This window comes from Pipra filicauda, unplaced genomic scaffold (genome assembly GCF_003945595.2).
Source record: "Pipra filicauda isolate LSUMZ 115617 unplaced genomic scaffold, ASM394559v2 scaffold3_size10097308_pilon, whole genome shotgun sequence".
Taxonomy (NCBI): domain Eukaryota; kingdom Metazoa; phylum Chordata; class Aves; order Passeriformes; family Pipridae; genus Pipra; species Pipra filicauda.
This window is the reverse complement of record NW_024104532.1, coordinates 6,369,857-6,396,431: the sequence shown is the minus strand read 5'-3', so window position 1 is coordinate 6,396,431 and position 26,575 is coordinate 6,369,857. Positions and strand designations below refer to the sequence as shown.

At 41.6% G+C, this 26,575-nt stretch overlaps 1 protein-coding gene across 1 annotated transcript; it reads right to left on the bottom strand.

Moving 5' to 3' along the window:
- Positions 1–14,924: 14,924 nt before the first annotated feature.
- On the bottom strand, positions 14,925–25,069 carry MAT2B (methionine adenosyltransferase 2B). The gene is made up of 7 exons (XM_027718553.2): positions 24,957–25,069; positions 21,474–21,668; positions 20,557–20,671; positions 20,109–20,261; positions 17,592–17,785; positions 16,519–16,632; positions 14,925–15,497 (listed from the first exon to the last, which is right to left on the bottom strand). The coding sequence occupies exons 1-7, from the start codon at positions 25,017–25,019 to the stop codon at positions 15,327–15,329; spliced, it is 1,005 nt and encodes a 334-aa protein (XP_027574354.1). The 5' UTR covers positions 25,020–25,069; the 3' UTR covers positions 14,925–15,326.
- Positions 25,070–26,575: the final 1,506 nt, after the last annotated feature.

Here is a 26,575-nt window from a genome sequence, read left to right as displayed (position 1 = left end):
CCCTAGCATGTGCACCACAAGCATTTTTGAGAATTGGAAACTCAGAGTGGAAAAAAAAAAAATCCATGAAGGATAGAGAGGGTTACTGTGACACTATTAACCATTAATAACAACAAGGGAGCTGGAAGCCAATAAAACTAGTCTGCTTCAATCCAGTTCAACCCTATCCAGACTCAGTCAGTACATCAGGATGCTTCAATCCACTCCAAATTCAACTCAGTAGATCATTGAGGCAAAGTAATTTTGCTTTCTCAATTCAGATTTTTGAGGCATAATTTCTATCTTTTCCAAATCACTTGATCAAGACAATTACATCCTAAATTCAAACCAGCTTCCTTAAAATTTGAAGCAAAGACTGGTGCAAGTTGGCTACACTGATCTGCTTGAAGTGCCTGCAAGGTCTGGTATTGCTCTGAACTTTGGCAGCTCAGATTCACTCACGCCTGTTGTCAGTGAGAAAGCAAGTGGTGAGAAGAAATATTCATGAATATGCATGAAAACCAAAGCTGAATTTTGATTTGGCTGCATTCATAAACTCGTTTATGTTCATTTCTGTGGATGATCAGATGCTAGAGATTTATTCACGAAAATGAACTGAGCACTCAGTCACCAAAAGGGAATTCTGAGCAGCACTTTCAACAGCAAGGTCTCCCAGTGCTGGTGAGCTACACAAGTCACCTAATCCGACAAGGGAGGTAGGCAAAAACAAAAAAAAAATACCAATATTCACAGGTAAGCTGCTAATCAGTACTAATTCATTGAGGAGTGGGAGTTCAGTGGTCTGGGTTCTGTCCTGTATTTATTCTCAGGCAGTGTAAAGCAGTAATAACTATTTCTGTAACAAAGCATTTGGGAAGCTACGGTCAGAGGCATGAGATAGGAGAGATGGCTATCAGAAATAAACTAGGAAACTGTACAACTGTGTGCTGTCCTTTCACAAATGAAATAAAACAATTAAAAACCAAAAGGGAAGAAACAGCTGATTGTTTGTGATGACAAGTTGCACGACCCTACATGACAACCTAGACAAGGACTCAAGTTAAGCCCACTGTGATTTCAGGTTTGCTGAATACCTGCACAGTGCTAAGGCAAAACCTAACTGTCCTCAAGGAAGAGATTATCTCATCTGTTCTCTCATATAAAGACCCTCTTTGCACACTGGACAGTTGTCTAAGCCACAGAGAACATCAGATTTCAGGAGGGCAAATGGCAGCTCGGCTTAATGGGAAGCCATCAGGAGAGCTACATCACACCACTTTCTTCTCCAGATTATATGAAAATCCAAGAACTGTGTTACAGGAGATTTAAGTTAGAGCAGCACAGAGCCTCCACTGTAAGACTCTTACATTTCGGACTTTCAAATTCTTAAATTTGCCCTTTACTTTAAAAAGTCAATGATTTCACCAAGAAAGTTTGATTAGTTTCTTTTACTTTCTGTAATGAAGTGCCATCCTTTTTACACTTGAAAGGATCTTTGTAATAATGCAACATTGATCTTTTGAATACAGATGAGCTAACCTAGATAATAGGATTTAGTACCCGAAAGAAAGGACTTCTGAGCATGTATATCTAAGGCTCCAGTGCCATCAAGAGGATTTTAGAGATAAGGCACTTGTTCTTGAGCAAGTTTTTAGATGAGGCATTGTAACAATACCCCTTCATTTCCGTTATATTTGTAGGTGGTCTTTCAATGCAAAGAAAAAATTCCATGTCATAACTAAGAACGTAAGAAACACACACACGAGTGAGTGACGATGCAGAATCAGCCATAAAGAGGTAATGCATAGAAAGAAGCATCCACCAGGAGCTTCCATGGATAAAATCTCTGGAGCTTTCCTTTTGGTAGTCCTGACCACACCATGGTCAGTTCTTCATTAACTGTAAGAACACCTTCTGGAAGGAGGAAACAGTTTGTGAAAAGCATTAACAGCCTTTTCCTAGACAGAAAGGGAAATGAGGAATTTTTATTTCTTTTTAATGTATCTGTTCCTATATTTAAAATGCAGTTTCACACCAGAAACTGTACCAACAACACTGTCCAGTGGAAAACTGACATGTTACCAGCAATCCCAACAAGTCACCTCCATGTCCCTGTTCCTTAGAGCACCCAAATACAAAACAATCATTGCCAGCAAACAGAGCATGGAACTGGGCATCAGAACACTTGTGTTTTCTTCCCACTTTTACCACAAACTTGTTGCATTCACTTTCTAGCCAGCATAACAAATCTATACCTTTACTCCTTCCTCACCTTCTTCCTTCTCTTCATTAACTCTCACAGCCACCATGTGACAGCAGCAATTTCTTGTCATGTGCTTGTGGTACCCTTTTCATTGCCAGGTCTGTTTGATAGTCTGTAATAATTTTATTTAATTCTATCCCTTGCAAATAAAGATTGGGTCTATTCTGTGAAGGAAAGCCACGTTGACAACAGCCCTAAAAATAATCCAAGATGAATTTTGTGTCATCCATGACCTCAAACACAGAGAAATGTTTAGCAGCTGAAAACTGCTGAAAACCGCTGAAAACCAGCCACGTTAAGGAAACAGAAAATTCAAACTACCTGTGCCCCATAGCACTTTGTTTAAATCTTACAGAATTCAAAGCCTTCCCCTCCTCCTCCAAGAAGAAAACAGAGCTTCTAACATCTCATCCAAGCTCTTGCCAGGCTGCCAAATCATTGTCGTAATGGAACAGCAAGAGCTGAACTCAAACTGTGCCTCTGTTTCAAACACGATTCTATTCCAAGTGTAGGCAGAGCCTTTGAGGGAGATAACATCAAGAGTCATTTCAACTGACCTTTTTGAAATCTTTTTATGATACAGCCCATTAATAGGCTTAATAGGGAATGCATTTTGCTCCAGAAAGATTTGTGTTGGTCCAGATAACTTCAATTGGGCTTTTCCTATGCAGTGCAATCATTTTGCTGGTGACAGCACACACGTGTCACCATTTCAGCTTCAGCTCTCCAGGCTTTCAGACTACTGAAACACAATCATCCCATATTCAGAACATCAAGCGCTTCTGTTAGCCCATGATAGCAGCAGGGTATCTCCTGATTTTTTTCTCTGCAAGTGCCTTCAGGCAGCACCTATAGATTGGTAGTTTAAGAAGAAAGACAGTCTGAGCCATGGCTTTAACTTGTAAACAGGATCTTTGAAAGAGCAAAGGTGTGAGTTTGTTTCCAGTAAAGCAAACTTACTTTGTTGTTTGCTTTAGGCATTTTTGTGATAAATCTACAGAGTAGGAATGGATTTCCTGTCTGTCTCTGCAAACTCGCCTTTACTGAACCAAGCAAAACTGCCAGAATTTTATTTCCAATGCCAACATGCGTGTCAGGGTCAAAGACAAGGGGTCAGAAGTGCATTTCAGGATTAGGTGCATTTCTTCTCAATACTTATGCAATCTGCTGTAGTAAGTGAAAATTAAACACTAGGATTTCTAGGGTGTCAAGAGGCAGAACAAAAAGGCTCTGGCATTTTATTCCTGACTGCTTTATTAATGCACTTCTGTCATCACGTACAAGTAACTGACATTCCAAATGAAGCAGATGAACACTCCACTTAAAGTAGAGAAATTTCACACATTGTGAAAATGAGATTGTTTATACTTCAGCTAGACAAACAAAACTAAATCCTGTAGAGTGTTTTCTACCCCAAGATCTCAGTATGTTTGACAAGAAAAATCCCAAACCAATTGTTTTCGTGGGTTTTTTTACCAGTTGAGAAAAGTACAATGTAACAACATATTTGAAAACACACAAGTTTTCAGATTTTGGGCCATTGTTACTACTTCCCGGCCATCCAGCACAAAAGGAACAAGCAGACATTTCCACGCAGCCCCCCAAAAAACGATCCTATTGCCTCCAGTAGTTTTACTCTCCCTGTAGAAAGACACACCTGAAATCTTAATGACATGCTTGGCAGGTAGCACCCAGCAAACGATGTGTACACGCCACCAACCAAGTATCCTCCCTTCCACAAGCGGGGCAGTGACACCCTGCTCGCACACCACGCGTCCGGCCAGTTGGGAAGTGAGGATAAATCAGCTACTCGGCCGCTCGCATCAATATAAACACATAAAGAAGTAATAAACACTATAAATTTTTAACTCCCTATCTCCTTCCCCCCGCTCGCTCCCATGGAAGGGAGATTCCCGATGGAACGTTCCACCTGCGCCGCCACCGCGCGGGCGGCACCGCCCTCCTGCGGCCGCGCCGCGCAATTACACCCGGCTCCAGGGAATGCTGCGGGACACCGGGAATTCCGCGCTATCCATCGCCGGCACCGCCCGCCCGCGTGTTTGCTGTTCGCGGCCAACTCTGCGATTTGCTGATATCCCGTCCCTGTCATTGACCACACCGGTGTGTTTGGCTAATTGCTGAAAACGCAGGAATTTTCTCATATCCCATCCCCAGCAGTGACCAACGGTGCGTCCGGCTAACTGCTGAAAACACAGGAATTTTCCTACATACTGTCCTCATCACCGACCACTGCTGCTGCAGCAACACGAGCAAGCCCTGCTCACAGCGGCTCTCGGACACAGGCTTCAAAGTCAAAGCCAACACCACAGCTCCCAAAGACAGATTCGACTAAGTTCACAATGCTCAAAGGGGAAAGGCTGTTGCAAATCATCTTTGCTGCTTTGCCTCAGTTTCAGTCTATTCCATCTCTTTCACAGAGCTTTAATTAAACAAGACGACAACCCAAGCAAAAATAAAGCCCTCCACAACAAAACAGAAACAAACAAAAAAACCCCACACAGTAACAAAAACAGGAAACCCCCAAAGCAAACCGAACAACCTGACACACACAAAACATACACAAAAAATACACCTCTCTCACAACAGAAGGGTTAAGCATAAGAACAGATCGTTTAAGGAGATGGTACACTTTCCAGGACAAGCTGGTCTCAAGAACAGGCTTGGTGAACTCCATGGTTAGCTGTGGTTGCTCTTACACTGGGGCCAGGCACTGGAGGCTTCTTCCCAGGCCAGCATCTGGACCTCAGTTGCCCTGACAAACACTCACTTTACACAAATCCTACCCTACTGTAATTCACAGGCTGCTCACTTCATTATCACACATAAAGCTGCATTACTTAATGCATTACTAGAAGACATTAATAACTGTCCTGCATCACTTTCTTTTGTAGGGGAAAAAAAAAAAAGCAGGCTCAGAGAACAGCTACTCTTTTTCTAGGCACAGAGCTGACTGCCAGATGCACTTACCTTAGGGAACAAGGCCAAGGAAAGGTGTGGTTTTCCCCTCCTGAAGAAAGACATGAAGATGCTTATAACTCTCCATTCTGTAACCTCTTCCCAGCACAAAACCTAAATAAAAGTGTGCTCTCATCCCTTGCCCTTCAACTATAAAAGGAGTGTGACCACCACCCAGAAACTTCATCTGCAGTTTAAATGCACACCACCTGTAGAACTAAGAACCTTCACTCCTCTCACAGGTGTGGCTGAGTACTGACATCATAATCACCCTGAGCCTCACCTGAAGCCTTTAGGACCGTTACTGGTTTATTCACCTGATCTAAATAAGGGTAAATGCAGGGAGCAAGCAGAGTATGCTGACAAGCTAATGCACAACACCTGTGAGAAGCATTACACAGCCCCACTGCCCACAAAAACAGATGGTCGAGTAGAAACCAGGATAAAGACACATTTGTAGCCATAAAACACATGAATTCAGACCAGATGCATTGCCTGGAATATCTGCCAGAGCTGTGTGTTTACAGCAAAGAAGGCAGTGAAGCACTTGGAGGCAGAGCTGTCCTTTCCCACAGCCCTGCACAGACGTGGAGCTTCACACCTCCACCATCAACTCAGCTTACAACTTGGGGAACACAGATGTATTTAGGGAAAAAAAAAAATCCTCAGGACCCCTTTGAAGTAATCAGCTTAAACCATTATACTTCAAAATAAAAAATCACGCCCTAGTACCTCAGCAAACAGCGATTCCCCCTCAGCCAGGCAGCACCACCACCTGCCTGTGTGAGGTGCCCCAAGCCTCTGGGCTTCACCCTCCACTCTCACAGGCCTCCTGTGCTGGTGGCCGTGGGGCACGATATGGGGTTTCATTTCCAGAAGAGAAAAACGGGGAAAACAGTCTTGGCACAGTTGTTCTGTTTTAACTGACCACCATGGAGCAGTTTAGGGGTGAAGGTGCCTCTGGCCTCACACCCAAGGATTGGTTTGTACAAAAATCACAGGGAAATGATCATGAAGCACAACTCAAACAGAAGTGCTCACCACGTTACAGTCTGGGCAGCTCGGAGCAGGTAGTGAGTGCATTTAAGGGTTTTAGCTGAATGCCACAGGCCCCCATGAAACAGCTCCCTTAGTGCTTGAGAACTAGAAAATGGGGCTGTTACCTGTGAAAGGTACTCTGACCAATTTAATTCTTCTGTGGAAGCTGGATGAAGCCTTCAGTACAGAGTGAAAATGAGCTTTTGAAGTGATCTCAGTTTTAAAACTCCAGCTGTTTTTGATCCCCAAGGAATGCTGGATGCCTGCTCTGAAGTGGTGGCACTGCAGCAATAACACCATAAATAGAAGAGCAGGATGTGCCTTGGATGGGCACCCACGAAACCTGTAACTGGAGGTACAAAATGCACACTGGGGTCCAATCTGTGAAGAGTTTTCCAGCCCAGCCATATGCTCTAAGGTGAAAATGTCCTTGCTCTGCTCTGGGTTCTGAAATGTTTCATGTAGAATAAAAGTGAAATCATAAGAATGGGTGCTGGAGACGGAAATGAAGATGGAGGCCCAGAGGGTTGTCCTGAATCCAGTGGTTTCCGTCCCTGAGTTAATGCAACATGTGATTTTAACATATGTTCCACCACCCATCCTACAGTGGGTGACTTAATTACTACCAGGGTCCTTGATGCCAGGTTGGAGCCCTTCCTCTATTCCTAACTTCTGTGACAGTGGGTATTCACAGGTGAATACAGGCTCAAGCCTCTGCTACAGAAACTGCTGCCAGGACTCAGGTTATATTAGGACAGCACTAAACTCAGGGGGGGTTACTTACATGCAACAGAAACACAAAGCCTCAGGAGTTCACTAAGCAGCGTCAGAAAATCAAATGGAGACTCTTTTTAACATAAGTGTTACACGATATTTATGCCTGTTGTCTCTACCTGCTATAATCCAGTCCACCAGCTTTCTTTTCTCAAGCTATGTTTGTGGACTTTGAAAATGAGTCATCTTTTGGTTTATGTAGGATTAAGAAATTTTCCCCTCCCTCCCCATAATCCAGATAAATGATATCCACTCTAGCTGTCCTGCCTACTCAGAGCTGCCAAGCACATTTATCTTGCCTAATCTTCTTTTCCAGGATCCATGCTGACTCCCCTTAAGCAATTACATATATCTAAATGTTCTGTGTGCATAATTGCTCTCCACGTATTTTCTGCCGCTGAGATCAGATTTACAAGCCTGCAGTGTTCTCAATCTTCTTCTAGTCATTCTGCTTCTATTAGATGCTCACTGGTGCCTAATGCTGTGCTTTGTCCTTTAATAAATTATCAATACAGTACATACTTTATAAAGAAAAAGTCAAAATGGCCACCACTAAGACTCAAGAAAGGAAACTTTTTAAGTTATGTTTCTCTAATCTCCCCCAGCCTAGAGGCTTTTTCTTCCTATAGGCCTGACAATTTCAAAAAGCCAAGTGCCTTTTTCAACACTTCCTTATCAGGGAGAAGCAGGAGGGGCTGCCCATGGGGCCAGCAAGCAGGCTGAGCTCCTCATCCAATGGCTACAGGGAGAGGGGACCCTGGCAGTGACCACAGTCAGACCAAACTCTGCCCCAGGGCCAGGGAAAAGGGGCTGCAGGGCCAGTGGCCCCCTCAGGGCCCTGACATCTCTCTGCAGTATACCCTGATGGTCTAAGTCATACCTCTGAGCCTTTCCCTCCACTGTTAAATACATTACCTTGCATTTTTTATACCTGTTCAGTATTTGTTGTTTCCCATATTGCCCCTCATAGTTATTGCCATACTCTTAGCTTTCTATGTTATACGTCTTCCTACTTGAAGTCCTCATCAAAAATCAAACAAAAAGAGATCGGTCATCACCTGAGATCTGTAACTAAAATAGAAACAAAAGAAAGACCAAATACAGAGGGTAATATTTCGCTGAACTTCCATCTAACTGCACCAGTATTGCCCCAGAGAGAGGAGGAAGTAAGAGTCCTTTGCTCTGTCCTGTAAGAGGCACAGATAAGATGTACTTATCAACATGACAACTTTATTTTCTTTAATCAAAATACGATGTGTAGAGCATCTAGGACATTGTGTATCTGCAGCATAGAGCTCTTTGCCACAAAGGAATTTACAAACACAGAACTCCTCATGCTGTTTAATTGTCCATGGATCTGGCTGGGTTGAGGAACCTAATGAAAAGCACAGAACTTCCTGCCCTGGGTTTCTATTATTATCTATAATCATAGGGATTGAGGTGCAGAAGAGACAGAGACACTTCATGGTTCCCCTCTTTTTGTCTGGACTTCTTGTTTCCAAAATCACTCTCTTCATTTCTTCTGCATTAGTTTAACATTAACCTCCAAAAGCAAAGCCTCCAGATCTGTGGGATATGCAGGCACTTACCAGGAATGCCCCCATGTCACAGTTGGATGAATCAGGATTCCAGGAGCTGAAGCAGCTGTACTTTTCTCCTGATAGAACAAACTAAACAGTTCTCAGCAGGAGGGAGGAGGACATTGTGCAAAGCTCCCCCCTTGATTGCATAGTAGATAATGAAGAGAAGGGATATCAAAAGTACAAGTAAAGGTTCAAGGCAGTGTTATGCATCCAGCTGACATGGACTTTTGTGCTTTTAAAAGTCAGGTTGAAATGAACAGTACTCTTAAGAAGTATGCAGGTTGTGTGGACACTGAGGCAAGCACTGCCTGCAGCAGAGTGGTCAGAGACAGTGTGTGTGATGCAGGTTTGCTCTTACAGTCATTATTTATTTACATCTTGTTTGCATGAAAAGATAAGATGAATATTAGACACGTTAATACTTTAGTTACTAGGCATATCTTCATTTACACTGCTGTATTTAATTTGTCTTCATATCAAGGACTTTGTTTATGGATACTGGTTATCTTGTACTTTCACTGTGTCTCTTTATGCTTTCTTTTTTCTTCTAATATCTGTTGCTTTTGTGTATGACTGTCATCAGTGTACACAGTTGCAGTTTTGTTGGTGCTAACTATCTGCTAAAGGCTTGAAACAGTCATGCAGAGACTTGGTTCCTGTTTCTTTTTCCTTTAGCTAATCAGAGAAAGGATAGTTCCCCATAGCTCAGGGAGTTTGGTGGGAGAAAGTCCTCAGGGAGAAAATCCAAAGCTACTGCTTCACTACATGAACCAAGCAGTTCTTCATAATGCCTCTGATATTCACACACCTGGGAGGGGATAAAAAATACCTGCTGCTGTCACCCACTGGGCTATTTGTGCCTGTATTGCCTGTTCCTTGCAAGACACAGTAAAACTATTGCAAGACTGTTGATTTGCAATTTAGATTAATTATTTTGAGAAAATATATAGAGCATTACACAGAGGAATGTGTTTTGCTTTCATCCAGACCCTTCTCCTATTCACAAACTCTTCCCTTCCTGCTGTCTTCATTTGGAAACTGAATTTGGGCAAAATAAAGCCTCTTTATATACAAGGGCATGTTAGTTAATTTTCAGTTCTTCAGACCCACATCCATCTTTTGAACCTCCACTGTTGCAAAGCGTCTGCTGCTCAAAATATTTCTCTTCCCACTCCTGCTAGAATATTGAAATATATAATTCATCTTGACCTTGTGCCTTGTCAGCTTTTAATACTTCTAATTACCTGTCTGCTCCAGCATAATCATGAAACCTTTTAACATCTTACTCCAGTTTCCAGAATTTGACCTTCTCCAGCCTTTCTCAGGGCCAAATAAATTCACTGAGACTTCTGCCAGTTTTCTGTTCCCCTGTTTAGATCTACCTGAATGGCAGCCTTGCCCCTGAGCACAACTGCTCCCTCACAATGTGGTGCCATCTGCAGACTTGCTGAGTATGCATTCCATCACCTCCCCCGGGTCGGAGGTTCATCCCATTTCTTTCTTCCAGCTGTTAAAGAAAAGGACACAATTTTCTTCACAGTGGAAAAGGTGCAGTTGGCATTGTCCTCCCAGTATTTGTCCCAGGTGTTTGCCCCAGAGATCAGTTCTTCAGGCTTGTTGTTGAACTAATTGAACTTATACTGGATATTTGTGCTACCTCTTTTGGTCTCCTGAGGCAACAGAACTACATGGCTACGACTGGTATACAAATCCAAGCTTCTTTTTTATGGATTCTTTACCCTTGACTCCTGTTAAGCCTTTTTTCCATACCTTATTTGCCCATCCATCATTTAAAACTACTGTCCTGATTTTTTTATATTCTCATGACTCAGAAATTGCAAGTCACTCACTATTAGATGAGGATTTGTAATTTTGAAAATTAGACCATTTGGTGGTCGAGTTAAAAATAAAAATATACCAGTTGAATCAAAAGGCAAGAACAGAACCTGGTATTTGAAATTGTAAAGTACTGGGTTGTTTTGGAAACTTCCCACACAGACAGTGCCAACAAGCACAACAACTTTGTGCACCAAACACCTCAGGCAAATATAGTATATATCTATAAAAGAAGGATCAGAAACTGCAAGCCATTAAAATTCCTACTGATGACTAAAAAGATTTGTGTGCTGCAGTGCTGGTGGAGGGAGGAAGAGGATAGCAGGAAGTCAGAAAATATTTTTACGTACAATCGGAGGTTAAAAGTACATCAGCCCCAAAGGTTCCAGGGATGTTTTTCCCAGACACATTGGCCAAAAGTGTCTCTTCTGTCTTCTGGCAGATGGCCAAGCTGGAGGACTAAGAGCCTGTTCCCACAACTGCAGTTCCCTCAGCTCAAACAGCAGAACCACGTGTGTTGGTCCATTCAGCGTTTCCCTAATTTCTCTGCTTGACCACTTGTAACTAACTGTGAGCAATTAGCTTTCCCAGATTTCTTCCAAGTAAAACCTACAAGCTGTTTAGCCCCTCCTTTGCCTTTTAGCAACACAACAATCCCATAAAATGCAGGGCAAGCCCTGTGTGCACACATTCTGACTTGCACAGCGTTGTCACTGGGGCTGGGGGAGGAGCAGTGGCTTTGGGGATCTGACCAGGGCCATCCCCTGTGATTGCACTCACTGCCATCACTACCAGTTCCCAGACTGCACTGAAAAGATTCAGAACTTACCTGCTGCACTCTTTGATACCAATGTGAATTACAGTAACCCCAGCAGAGTACTATCAAAACTTAAAAATACATGTGAAGCAATAATCTGTATCATTCACCTCTCATCAAGGTACTCCCAAGCATCAAGGCTTCCAAGTTTTATACCTGTACTTAAATGTAAGCACAGTAAGGAACCCTACTGAAATCAGTGGAACATTAAGCACAGACAGAAATCTTTTCTGTAATAGTTTTCTTAATGTAATTCCTAATCCCTGCTGTCTACACACTTTTTCCATACCTATTAATGCCATTTTTTCACGCTGGCAAATGCCCTGTGACATTACACAGCAGTCATTATTTTGGAAGCTGGTGTCACAGAACAGCCAATCCTCCTCAAGAGCCCTTTCTCAGGTTATAAAGGAGCCATTTCAGACAGAAGCCTCACTTCTCTAAGGTTATAATTAAATACAAATTCAGGCAAGTAAGAGTTATAAAGTAGACAAACAACACTGCCAAGCCACCAGTTCCCTGAGCTCAAAGCTGCAACTCAGGGACCCTCAAGACAGTGCTAATCTTACCAATTCACGTCTGAACTGCAAAATCTCATCAAAACCAGTGTATACTGTAGGTTATGTATTTCTGTCTTATTATACAGCTCATCTAAGTTCCTGTTATACTGCAATCCCTAGATGTACAAGCAGTTTCATATGTGACTGGCTGTAAACACATCGAGCCAATCAGGGAAATAAAGATGTGCCACTTAAAAAGAGCATCCAGATTTGATTTAATTACAGAGCATGTGGGAACAAAATGGTTAAAAACTTGGGCAATTTATGTCATTAGTGAGTTAGTGTAAAACAGCCTCATGTAACTTAGGGCAGAAATCACTGATACAATTTGAAATCAAGTTACCTGCTCTGCCAGGTGACACACAGGCACAGGTCACCTGGGAGCTCCTGCAGGTACCTCCCGAAGGTGCCCTGGAGTGCTCTGGAGCAGGAGCTGGTTCATCTGCTGCCACCACACTCTCCACAGTCAGGGCATTTCCTGAGCCTCCTGCACAGCTGGGCAGTCCCTCTGAACACACTGCACAGGCAGGGAGGAGGAGTCCTGAACGGACTTATTTCTCCTTATGTTAATCACTGAAAAATTGGTTGCAGCCAACTGTCCTAATCCAAACACCCGTATTCACCTCTGCAGCAGAACAGACTCGAATGCAGTGAGTGGAGATAAATGTGTTGTTACAGGGGGGTGATGTCAGGCAAAGCTGAGTGAATTATTTCAGCTGTCTCTCTAGTAGTGAAGTGCCTTGAGACTGCAGCCTGCAAGGGGGATGCTGAGTACACAGATTCCCCCTGACAAGCTATTAGCTGGACAGGGGGCTTTTCTCCACAGAACTGACAGTCAACCAATTTCTTGTTTCCCATTTCCTTATTCGTTACTTGGTACAAAAAAAGGTTAAAAGGAACTGTTGTTTCCATATTTTGGTTTAAGTATTTACATCTAAGATGATACTGTTACTGATTTTGTAACTTGCTATGATTTTCTCCTTTTAAGCATTAAGAATATTTTTCTTGGCAGGAAAACTATGTAGCAAACAGACATTACCATTAGGAAAATACTTGCCCTTAACCTTTGTATTGTCACAGCCTTCAGCTTGTGGTTGTAAAAGAAAGAAGTGATATCCAAATGGAGTTTGGTATTTATTTTATGTAGTCCACATATGGAGCAAAATGGAAAATACATTAAGAAATAAATATAGATTGCTAAATTTTATCACTAGCATACTGAAATTAAGTGTCTATTTATCTGAACAGAATCTACACATTTATATAAAGGGATTGGATATCTCAGCTTGTGACTTCCCACATATTTTATTATGACAGCTTGAAGTTCATCACTACTTTTGCCAGAATTTAGGCAGAATTACTCCAAAATGCCTGGTAAAAGGATTAACATATGAACATTCAACCTAGGTTATACTTCTGAGCCATACTATAAAAATTAAAGAATGAAAGGAGCTAGCCATTTAATCCAGTCATAGTCAGTGTGACTTACTCCAAACCCCCCTAGGTTGTTTTTGCTTGCACTTCAAAATAAATTTTGAATTGTCAAAACTGTGCACTGTCGCAGTCCAGTGTTTACAGCACTAGGACTGGGACTGACTCGCTCAGTGTGGGAAAAAAAGTTCAAAAATTGCAGTTCCCTCCTCCCAGTAAAATGCCCAATTCATCCCAATCAGGTGCTTTACGTTTGGGAAAGAAATCATTCTTCTTCCTTCCTGGGCAAACTGCTCCCTGTGAGGGGAGGAGGTGTACTCAGAATCTTCCTGATCCAGCACTGAGGCCCAGGATGTTTCAGGCTCATATTTTCAAAACCTTCTGTACCTTTTGTGTGTACATTTGTCACATCCCCAAAGCAGTGACCCATTGTCAGAGACACTGATGTCACCTAATCTGACTCTGGAAATAGTTACTGAAATAAACAGAGGAAAAAAACCAGCACTGAAATGGCACAGAGATTTCAAGAAGAACTGCAAATATTTATGATCCAGATAAACACATCCTGATGGTAAAGAAAGAATCAACTACTGTTTCTCATGCTGGCAATATATATTTATTGTCATTTTGGAGATAAATTACCATGTGTATAACAGGACTTCAGACTAAAAACAAATTGGGATTATGAATGCTTAGCATATGCCAGTTGAAATTAAATGACTGAACATAAAGCTGACCTTTACAAGACCTTCAGTTGGTCTATTTTTGTGTGTGTCTCCCCTCAACCCCCTTCTTTTCTTTTCAAATTAAATCGGAACATCTTTCCCTCCTCCTTTATTTAAGCCTCAGAAAAATAAATGATCATCCAACTGCACCTTTTATTGGCTTTCCTAATAACCTGCTGCCAATAGAAGAACATTTATATTGTTAATTCTACCATTTCAGAAGGAAGCAAACCTTTACAGACGTGTTCTTCCTCCACTTTACCTGGCTATCGAGTCCAGCTTTAAAGACAAGACTTAAGCAGACTAAAGACTTGATATTAAACTATTGTGGTTACATTATTATGCTGCAAACCTTCAACACAAGCACTTTGCTGTTCCAGAACAAGCTGCATCAGTGCAAGGTCTGACAGTCTGTGCAAAAGAAGCCGCAGTGCTACAAATTCTTAAACACCTTTCCTCTCCCTCTCACTGTATCAACTAACAAATTCCTCCCATCAGTTTAACCAATCCCAAATACTGCCCCCCAAAAAGAGAAAGATGAAGACATTTTATGCTTTTGTAAGAAAAATAAACAACCACCCAGTCAAAAAAAAAAAAAAAAAAAAAAAGGAATCCTCCAACTCCAGTCCCCCGTCCAAAAAAAACCCCAGGTCAAAACTATTCCCCACCCTCCCCACCCCCCCTTCTAGCTTTTACAAGTCACCATTTAAACAAATGCATACAACTTACTGTACAAATACAAAGCTGCAGGCATTCAAGTTACAGAACATTCTGAAAATATTTCAAGCATAAAAAGTACACTTGATAATTGCAAAAATAAGGTTTCACTTTTTTAAAAAACATTTTGATCAGAGCTCAAGCAAAACAAGTTTTTAACTATTCCTACTTCAGCTCAACTCCCTAAGAACACCACCTGCAGAAGTTAAAAACAAAAAACTCGAATTTTTGATAATAAAGTAACCGACCATGTCTTTTAATGAGGAGAAATGGTATATACAACAATGACACAGACCTTAAGCATCAACAACATAGTTCAGCCAAAAGTAAGTCAGCAAGTGAAGTGATTCTTAGCATCACATGGCACTGATTACTAAGAACCTCAATCTGCCTGGAACAGATACTAAGTTAGACTGGTACAAATGGAAGGAAAGATGCATGACATCAAATAGGCTCAGCTTTTGTCACTGAACTTTTTTTAGGCTAACAGTTTCACTAGTGCAAGACCATTTGTTTACCCGATTAAATGAAAGCTCATAAATGTCACAATTTAAGAACACTCATACAAAACTATTTTTTCTTTTAAAAAAGTGCCACATAGCATACTTTTACTAAAAAAGTTACAAACTAATGGAAGACTGTCTGCCTCCATCTCTTGTCAATGAGGAAAGGCCAAAGTGATTCTTTGATCCCAGCTCGAAATGGTGTTCTCTGGCCTATCCCCAGCATCTCCAACTTGGAGCAGTCCAGCTGAGCATTCCTCGGGCGAAGAGCACCCACCACTGGACTGTCAGTAATCTAAAACAGAAACAGGAGATACAAAAACAACACATCAACAAGGAATCAGAAGTAACAGAAAAATACTCATACACATACATTAAAATTTTCCTTCATGGTTTTCTATGTAGGTATGTTCCTGTCCTCCCTTCTAACTATTTTCTGTGGGGGTTTTTTGTTTGGGATTTTTTTATTTGTTTGCTTGTTTTCTGGTTAACTTCATTTCAACAGATGTCAGGCAGGGCGGTGTGAAGTTAAATTTTTCTCACTCAGTTACTGCTGCTATTTGTGCTTTTCTATCTTATATTCCTATTTTCACTCTATGATTATAATCACAAGGTAAGAAATGCTCCAGAATGTTCACAGAACCATGTCTTGATCAATATACTAGAAGAGTAGATATGGACAGAAAAAATTCAGACTCAGTGTTCTCCACTGTTTTTCTTGCCATCTTCCAAGCCACATTTCAGTTCCAGTGTTACTAATTCCAAATCCTTGGAATTTATTTTGTATATAAATAACATCTTGTTTAAATGTTTTATTCTCACCACATTATCATTATGTCTTTAGTCTTACTTTCAAGTGTCAATAAAACTGCAGGACAGGCATTTTAAGCAAAGCAAAAACCCTTTGAAGTTCTTAAGTGCATGTATTCAGAAATAAATCTGGACATTGCAGAGTTTTTACAGATTCCTACCTGCAAGTTAATGTTCTGTCAATCTGTGAGCTTTTTTTAAGGTCAAAGATACAACAAAGATATAGATTTACTCCTGACTCAGGGGAACTATTCTGCAGAAATACCATTACATTGCAGATTGTGAAACTGGTGACTGACTGGGTAATTTTCCTAATTCAGCAGGTTAAAGCAGCTGTTGTTTTCCTGAGCTGGATTCCAGACAGCCCCCTCAGCAATACAGCTGCTGTGCCAGACAGGCACAACCCTCCTGAAGAGGCAGCTCACTGGCACAGCCAGTGTGAGACCAACTCCTTGTAATGACCAAGCACATCCACCTTTCTACAGGTCGAACAACACATCACTTACTGGTCTCAAGTGGCTGCTGGGGAGGTTGAAAGCATCTGCAATTGCACAGGCCATCTCATACTTAGTCATCTGCTCGTTGCCAGACCAGTGAAATGTTCCTTTTACTGATGGGTCCTAGAGAAAGAACAGGAAGCACAGATGAAAAGCAGCAGCCAGCTGGCCCTCAAGACTAATCCCTGGGCAAGAGCTGTGCAGAATAATCACCCAGCAAGACCCCATCCTGAAAGGCACCTCACTGGTGTTCTGGAAACTCAGTACTTTTCCAGAGAACACACATCTGGGGATTGAGACTGGAAACTGGTGTTACATGGATCTGACCTGACTGTTCACAAACAGCCTGTGTTCTGGAGAATGAACAGGAGGGAAAGGAGCAGCCCAGCTCCACCCTCCAACCAAGGTCAAAGAGCTGGGGAGGAGCAACTCAGCTGTTCTGTGCTATTTGCTTACTTGAAAACAAAGGCAAAAGGCACCACACACATTCTGAATGTCAAACTGCAAATCCTGCAGGAGTCCAATCAAACTGCACCTTATCCACCTTATGTGCATGGTCCGTGTTTTCCTTGTTACATGTATGAAAAAATAAAGGTGGTTGATTGTTGTTTCGTTCTGTTACCTTGCAAAGATGGTAATCTGAGGGTGCTGTGGTGAACAAACAATAAAGTATTTCAGTTCAGTGGCTTTGTTTTGCCACTTTAGTGTTCTTAACACAATAATCAAGGGCATCTTTGAGAATTACATCCAGCCACCATGGGGTTTTTTTAGTCCAAAATACCAATTTGTAAAAGGCACATCAGAATAAGTTAGGCATTTCCATTTCTCTCCTCTATACTAGAAGACACAGGACAACTTTCAGGTTTTGTCCCATCACTTCATTCACTTTTGTTTTAAAGACCACAATTCCCCCACAGTCACATAAAGGTACTGTAGTATTATAGCCAGTTCCTTCCTCCCTCCCAGCATTCCAGAAATGCAAAGAATAATTCAGGTTATGTGCAGTTCTCAGTTGTTCAGAAACAAAGCTGAGAACTCAAATTGTTTTTGCCTTGCAAAGGCTCATTTCTTGACACTCTTACCATCATTCTCTTCTCTGCCAGTTGTCTGCAAACAGCTGCTACATCCTTGACATTGGTAGGAAATCTCTGCTGCCAGTGGTCCATGTTGGCAGATTTATTACTGAACTGCACTTTATCAAACATAACAGTCACAGCACTTTCCTCCAGTCTTTCTACCTCTCCATACAAGACAGGAATCCTAAGTACTGCAGCTCCTAAAAGAAAGAATATTTTAAAAGCATTACCATTGGTATAGATAGGTACAAATGCTGCAGCACAACCTGAGAAGTAGTTTGGAAGTGTTAAGAAATAAGTTGATGATATTAAGCATCTACAAATCACAAATAAAAGGCAATTAGTTAATATGTTTACTCTCAGAGAATAATTTTAATTTATATCAAAGCAGTTTATAAATGCTAAGATGTATAAATTTACTTTCATTCATGCCATTGATTTCCAGGAAGTTAACAAGCTTTCATTAACAGCACAAAAGGGCCTGTTGTGCAAAGAGAAGGATATTTCATGATGGAATACTAGTCTATCTCAGTCATGAAGACTCAAAAAGGCTCTCAGGGGAATTCCAAGATGGCTATGACAAATGCACTAAAAGTAATAGCTTTGTTGAAAGAGAAAAAAAAATATCAGTCCTGAAATTTGAAGCTGATGTCACCAAACCATTGCAATTCTTAAAAGATTTGGAGGAAAATGCTATGGCTATTAGAGAGACAAACAGAAAAAGCTAACACAGAAGTTACTCTCACAGAAAAGTAAACCAGAATAAGTACTTAGACAAGAAAAACAAATAGAAAACCCAAATGACACTGATTTCCTGCTGCTCTAGAAACAATTATTTGGTCACTCTGCAAATATGTTCTTCCTCTCTTTAAATATGGGTTCAAACACCTGTTTTTTAATATCTTTAAAGTATTCATTGTTTGAGAAGACAACTGCCTTCCTTTTTTTCTCAGCTATCTGGGACAAGGAGAGCATTAACCTCATGACCAACTGCTCTGAAGACCTACTGAAACTTTGCAGCTTTCTAAATATAACCTGTATTCCCTCCTAACCAAATGTGAAAACACCCAAATTATTATTGGAGATTCTTGCATTGTACAACAGAATTTGACAGGGCAGTTCTTCGCCCAACCACACGTCTGACAGACTGAATTCAACCTACAAATTAGGGGTTGAAAAACAAATACACGTAAAATATTTATATTTGTATGAAGCAACAGAACTGGTATTTTCAAGGACCTTACTCAGCACCACCTCAAAACTCCTTCTGCTAATAATACCACCCTGCACCCCACTGCTGCCTGACACATCCTGCTCAAAAAGGCTACGAAACCAAACTGAATGTTGAGCTGGGGAAGGGTCTAAGCAAGATACCCACACGTACTTGAATTTGGGCAAGTCTTATCTTCATTACCAGTCTAGAAGAGGGAGCAAACAGCATCACAGTCAAATTCAGAGATGACATTTAATCAAGAGGTGGAGTGAATAACTTATCATTCAAATTTATTTTTTACTTAAATAGGACTTTTCCTATCCAAGTATTTTTTAGAAAGTCTCTTTCTTACTAGTGATGCCAAACCTATCTTACATAGTTTATATTTACTTACAGAAAGATCATCACACTAATTTATGTATTGCTCAATTCTCTCTGTTTGGGCAGCACAGAATCACAGTGCAAGTATCATACTGACATATCAGAAGACTTTTCTGCAAGTGTACTGAGATTATTTTCTTCAAATTCTTTGAAAAAATACAAGTGCTTCTTTCCTTATAATCTGTGACTGGAAACTGATGGCACACCAACTAGAAACAGCCAAACCTCTCTTTTAAACAAGAAAGAAGTCTTAAATTAAAGGCAATATGTTCAGTCCCAAGTTTTTTTTCCTTATTAAATAGAATTTTTTTAATTATGTGTGCATATTTTGAATGCCAAATTTTCATTAGGAAAAGATTAAAGCAATAAATTAAAAAATAAAATGAGTTGCTTAAAATCACAAATGTGTTACCAAGCCTTTAGGAAGTGTTACAAGCAGGAATCTGATGTGTGTGGTAAGCTAGGTGGGTAAAAACAAAATGGGTGGCCCGCTGGCTTCTGTAATGAAAGCAAAACCCAAAGAGTAACAAGAGAACATGTTGATTTGATCTGCTGGTTTTCCCTTTAAGTGAACATACACTGAGAACACTTGCAGTGCATCCCTCTAAATAACAGCAGCTGTATATTGAGTGAGGTATTTTACCTTTCCTTAGGAACAGCAGATTCACAGGAGAAAAAGGCTCACGAATGTCCATCAGCAGAGACAAGTAACACAAATGATGATGGGAACAGGTAAGAAATAAAGCTTTAGTCAACCTATAGGCAAGAGCAACCATTCACAAGCAAGGACTGACTGCTAATCCCATTCTTCTCTGGATCTCGTTTCCATGGTTTTGCAACTTCACCACTGACTTAGGAGTCTATTAAGCCAATCTACAACTAAGCAAAAATAGAAAGCCTCTATTAAAAACAGCTGAGTGTATTCTTACCTTCATTGTTTTCCAGGACTGCCTTTTCACCCTCCAGCTTGGTTTTACCATATAAATTCAGGGGATTTGGTACATCAGTCTCTTTATAAGGAGGGCTTGTGCCATCAAACACATAGTCTGTACTGATGTAGATCAGAAACGCTCCAACTCCAGCTGGGAAGAAAATGCTTATATATAGTTTATTTTAATTCATGCCTTGTTTGAAATGCCAACAAACTTCAAAACAAATCTCCCAAGGAGCTCATGTTCTCTCCCCATTCATTCCTACTGCTTTGTTGCTGATCCTTCACATATCTGTGCACAACACCCTTACAGAAAACGGATGGATGGCACATTGATGGCAGAAGTAACATTCAGCACTTAGAGTAACTTACTTGTATTTATGTTCCTGTATAAATAAATGCAGTATTTAAAAAAAAAAAAACAATCCATGACATGGTCTCCTTACCTGCCTCTTTTGCCAAGTTTGCTGAAGCAGCCACATTGAGCTGAGAAGCAGCATCTGGTTGACTTTCTACAACATCTGGCCTTCTTTCAGCAGCACAGTGCACTATAACATGAGGCTGGAAATTAAAGACTAATTTTAAACAAGAGATTGCAGTTGCACCCTAACTGTAGTGATGATGCCCCTCAGGCAAAAGTGAAGTAATAAAAGTAGCAGTGTTACTTTTAATCACGGCATTCTGAGGAGCATGTGCTCCCTGGGGAGTACAATACAACCTTGCTGCCTCAAGATACCAAAAAAATTTATCATTAGTTTTGCAATTGTGATCTTCAGCAGCTTCAATTTTACAGTGAGATTGAAGTTGTTGGTTTTGCCTTTTTAACTCTGTATAATAAAATATATTAATACAAATATGTATTTCTCACATGCACAAGGGTGTTAAAAATTTTTAGATAAGCCATTTACACACAGTTTATTTAACATATGAAGATTATTAAGGAGATATCAAAAGCCATTTTATAGAATTGCAGGTTTTATATATTCCCTTTTCCAGGTGAACTGAAAAAAACAGTGAACTCCTCACGGCACTGCAGGCTACACACAGTTCCTGCTGTTGTGTTCAGGTGTTCTTGCACTTCAGCAGAACTGTGTATGGACACATTACTGTGTCAATAACTCACATTTCTCTTGTCCTTTGTTCTGCCTTGTACAGCTGGGCCTGCAGCCTGTCGAGGTGAGGACAGCACAGGTCAGAGCTGTCTGTCCCTACAGAGCAAACCTACTCTGGGTGGGGCACAACACACATTTGTCAGAGCTCTGCCCAAGCATCAGCCCCACTGCAGTCCCAGAGCTCAGCAGCACCATCCACTGACTACTATACAAAGTACCCCATCCATCCACTTCATACTCCACAAACTTACCTGAAAGTCATGGATAATGTCATGAACTGCAATAGAGTCCAGAAGATTAATCTGTTCAAATCTGGGCTGAGCTCTCCTGTATCCGCAGCCAACTGCATTCCAGTTATTTTCACGGAATTCTTTAAACACAGCTCTGCCAAGAAGTCCTGTTGCACCCGTGATCAAAACTCGCCTACTGGGAATGTCAACATCTTCCTAGGAAAATGACAACAGCAAAAGTTTTGTTTCTACTGCAATTTTCTACTGTTTTCTCTTTAGAAGTATGCGAGGCCACAGTCAGAGCTACTCTGTTAAATAAGCTTTTCCTGAGTCTTTTGGAGTGTCATGGAACACAAACATCTGGGAGCACCAATACTGCAGCCAGATTAATATTTAAACATACACTTGAAGATAATGAAAACAAAACTTTAGCAGGAAAGTCATTTACAACAAACCAAACCACTAGTGAAGACATAATTTTAAGTTCATTCAAAAGCTGACAGCTTTGTGCAGTCTGAAAGGAGGGAAACAACTTCTTTAGGAAATGGACCCAAAAGATGTAAGATTTAGGGTCCGAATGGTACAACAAATAATTTTGGATAGATTATGCCTGTTAGAAGCTTCAGCAATACAACATAAATCACTGTAAGAACTAAAGACTTGAATTTTATTATTAAATAGAACAGTAATTGATTGTTACTCAACAAAATAGTCTAATAAGTAAAACCAACACACAGATCTCTCGCCAGTTTTAAAAATGCACCTGAAAATGATTTGACAATTTCAACTCTCAATCTACACAACAGACTAAAGCTGTACTTCAGCTCCCTGTTTTGGTACTGGGACAACTTTGTACATCAGCACACACAAACTTTATCCACCTCTCAGTAGAACATCAAGTTTTAAAGGCAGCAAACACAAGATCCGTGTCTGTCTATATAATCTTTATTTTCCTTTCATGCTTTGCCTCTGCATCTACCATAAACAACAGCGACATGAAAACTAAAACACAACACAAAAATGAAAGCATATGCTTACCGTGCCAGTACAGAAAAAAACTTTGGGTGTGCAGAACCCACAAACCTTGGATTTCCTGACTACTTTACACAAAAGGACAATTTGTGATAACTGACTGTAATTTTGTACATCACAGAATACTTCTGCTATGCAATCCCAACAGCTCAAGAATTTCTGAGCATTGTACCAGATTGCTACTTTTTGATTGCAGCTCAGGAAACCACAGCAATTGCTTCCAAATTACTGTTTTTCACCCTTGAAGTTACAAAGCTTTTGTTCCACGAGGGTATATGCAGAGCTCTGTGCATGACAGAAACAGCCTATCCCAAAACAATTGCTTCCAGTTCCCAGCACTGCGCGTGCATTTGTCTCATCTCTAAATCTGCAGGTGAAGGATGACTTATTCCCATCAGTACTGGATGAAAATTAATAATTTATATCTGGACAGTTGCCTGAAAATGAAAGACTACAGCAAGTCTGTCAATTCAAAAATTTTGTTTGTTGATGGCCTTAAATTTTACCTCAGAACACAAGTTTATTTACATTTTTAAGGCTATCCATGTTTCTCTGAAGAGCATGAGTGAGAATGTGCAACTGCTGTTTCCTCCTGTACTTTTTCCCTTTGCAAAATCTGCCCAGAGTGTCACAGGACATTTGATCAGTGTTTCTGCAGCCAGAGCTGCCCCAACAAACATCCAAGACTCGCTGCAGAACAGAGTCAAATGGTTCTCTAAAAATGTCATCGAACATCTTTAATAAGAAGGAAGTGATCAACACAAAACCAAGTGTCATTCGTAAAATCTGACATTTCTAAGCCTCATTCATCTAAGTTTGTTTATTCTGCACAGCATAAAGAGGATGTTACATCAGCAGCACAGCTTGAACTGGACACAAACACAGCTTTCACCAAGCACAGCTCGCATCCTGTTGCCCTTGTCTGCAAGATTCATTGATTTTAGTCACTTGTTTCTGAAAAAGCAAGATAAAGGGTAGATGTTTCCCATAAATCCAACACAAACCAACTAACAGTTTGAACCTATTTCACCTTGCCAGAAGTTACACATTCTGGTGATAACAAAACCTGCACAGATGAACTCTTTCCCTAGAAGCTCCTTCACAGAACATCTCCCAGCTGCAGCAGCATTTCTGTCTCAGAACCACAGAACTTCTGAGCCCAAAGGCCCTCTGAAGCTCCATGTTCCCACCACTCCTGTTTGCAGGTGTTCTCACAGATGTGCAGAAGGTGCTGCTGTTGTCCACACACAGACAAGAGAGCTACAAAGCACGCTTCGATTTTGAAGTAATTTTATATACTGCTACTGTACATAAAGAATAGAAGACATTCTAGAACTCAAATATTATCCTTCTGCCTGCAAGTTTTATAGGTGTAAATGCAGGTCCCTGTTCAGGCAAGCCTTGTGCTAACAAATCCTTCACATGTGTTTCTCAACTAAGCCACAACCACATTCCAATCATCAAGCACACAAAAACTTGTCTTCACAAACCATTTTGAATAACACCACTGATACGAAGAATTTTGAGCTTCATAATGAAGCATCCAATTTAATTCTGTTTTATCTGATGTCAACATTAACTAAGAATTAACACAGTAAAAAACGAATTGTGCTTGGCTGTCTCACTCACATAAAAATAAACAAGTGGCAACATCGTAAGATTAAAAAATAACACTTATGAGACATCAGATTACTCTGCAGACGCTAACAAAATACAAAACAGGAGTGTAATTTAAAAAGAGAGCAAAACGTGATGCGTTTCGAGGTGAAAAACAGAAACAAGTACTCTTTGAGCTTCGTATTTTTATTTAGAAAATCACGACGAACTCAAAACACCAACTTTAAGGAATGGCCAGCACAAAGCGGAAGCTCCGACTGTAACACACATTTGCAACATGATACGGCGATACACAAGTCCCTGCAGGGAAGGCACGGGGAGACCGAGCTCCGGCTCAGCTCTGACATAACCCTGCAGCGACAGAAAGCAAAAGGCAAACCCTCGGGCTTTGCAAAATTCCGCCTGACAGCCGAACCCTCAGCCGCGCTCCCAGAGGCTGCTCCGCGTTCCCCTCGCCCATCAAACCCCCATTGCTGCGGCAGCTCACGGACACCTGTGGGGATCACGGGCACCGCCCGGGACAGAGGGCAAGGCCGAGCCTCCCAAAGGAAACCCGTGTGGAATCCCGTGTGGAATCTCTGCACGGGCTCCCCATGGCACAGAGACCCTCCTTGTGCCGTGACCCCTCAGCGCCCTGTGGCCACTCCGGTCCGACCCCGCGAGCAGACACCGCGCCGCTCGGCCCCCGGAGCCCCCGGCAGCGCTCCCCGCGCTCCCTCAGGCGCAGCCCCCGCGGCCGCGGCCCCCCCCCCGGGCCTCCCTCAGCGCTCGGGGCCTGTGCGCCCGGCCCCGCGCCGCGCTCCCGCAGAGACCCGCCCCCCGAGCTCACCTCCAGAGCTCCCTGCAGAGACTCACCTCGACGAGCTCGCAGCGGCCCGGCGCGAAGCGGATCCGGAGCTCCTTCTCCCGGCCGACCATGGCCGGGCCTGCTGCCGCTCCCGCTCCGCGCCCGGCGCTGCGCGACGGACGGGCCGACAGGGGGCGCCCGAGCCCGGCCGCGACGCACGCGCCCCCCGCCGCCGCGCGCTCATTGGCTGAGGAGCGCGGAGGGGGCGGGACCACCGTGGAGGGGGCGGGGCTTTGTAATCCCGGAGTGACAAGCCCGATCCCACGTGGAGCGGTGGGAAAGCGGCTGTTCCCAACACCGAGGAAAAGCGCTTTTCTTTTAAATTCAAAATACACGGCCCAGGGCACGCGCTCTAGCAGGGACACAGCGGCAGTCCCGTCCCCTCTCCACAAAACCTAAAAGCATACTGGCTTTTAGGAAACCAGCCCCAATGCCCATTACTGGTGTTGATTTTCTCGGGCTGGAGAAGGAAGCGGGAGTGAGCCGGAGCGTACCCGGGCTGCCTCAGCTGCAGGCTGGCCCCTGTTTTCATCGTGTTTATGGTGCTTCGGACAGTAATTAAAGTTACTGCAGTAAGCACCTGACTGACTTTTAGCATTACCAAGTTCACCTACTGAAACTGTGCTCTTTCCATTGTGATCTTTCACGTGAGGAACTTTATAATTGGACCAAAATATCTTATTTGGCTGCTAGATAAAGAGAAATCAGAAAAATCCATCAGAATTTAATAGAATCATGCTAAAATTTAATAGAATTATATTGTAAATGGCCTTTACTTATGACAAACAACTAATATTCACAGGACAAAAAAGTGAGATATATATATATATATATATAAACTACTTCAGGCAGTTTCTGCCTTCTTGTAATGCAGGTGCCCTTTTCTTCCTTGTAACAAGCTACTGACATTTATTTCTCTTTCATTAAACTTAGAACTCTGTTTTAAAATAACAGTAACTCGTAACTTCAAATCCAGAAGGAAAAATCTACAAAGAAATGCTGAACTATCCAACAGCTCTGAGGTAACAACTCCCAGCACATCTAATGCCACACCACTTCCTCCAACACAGACTGGAAGAGGCTCCTGTGCATCTTAACATAAACCATGACATGGAAATGAAAATTTTGCCTTCCAGGCTTTGAGCAAGAGAAAAATAGAGAAAGCATGAACACTGAAGCTTCGAGCTAGAACCAATCATCAGCCTGTAAAATACCTTCACTTTTTTGTCGCCAGCATAAATTACAAAAACTATGTATAATTTGTTATCCTCTTTACATAATATAATCTATTTTTTCCTCATATAATCTATTTTTTCCTCAAATATTTACCTGGATTCAGTGGTGTTCTACCTATACTTCCAATTTATTTACTGTCATTACATTCACTTTGTGACACACTGATTGCATGGAACAGTTCAACAAAAATTGTATTGTTGTCTGTATCACAGTCATTCAAGTACAGTGCACCCCTGGATGACTCAATGGACCGTTCATTAAATTAACATTTCAGACTGTAATTCACAGAGACTGAAGAATAATTAAGTCTCTCTCTCTCCCCTCCTGTTTCTTTCCTTAGATTCTGTAATCAAAGTGTGGCAGCATCATATTAATGCAAATATGCAGAGCC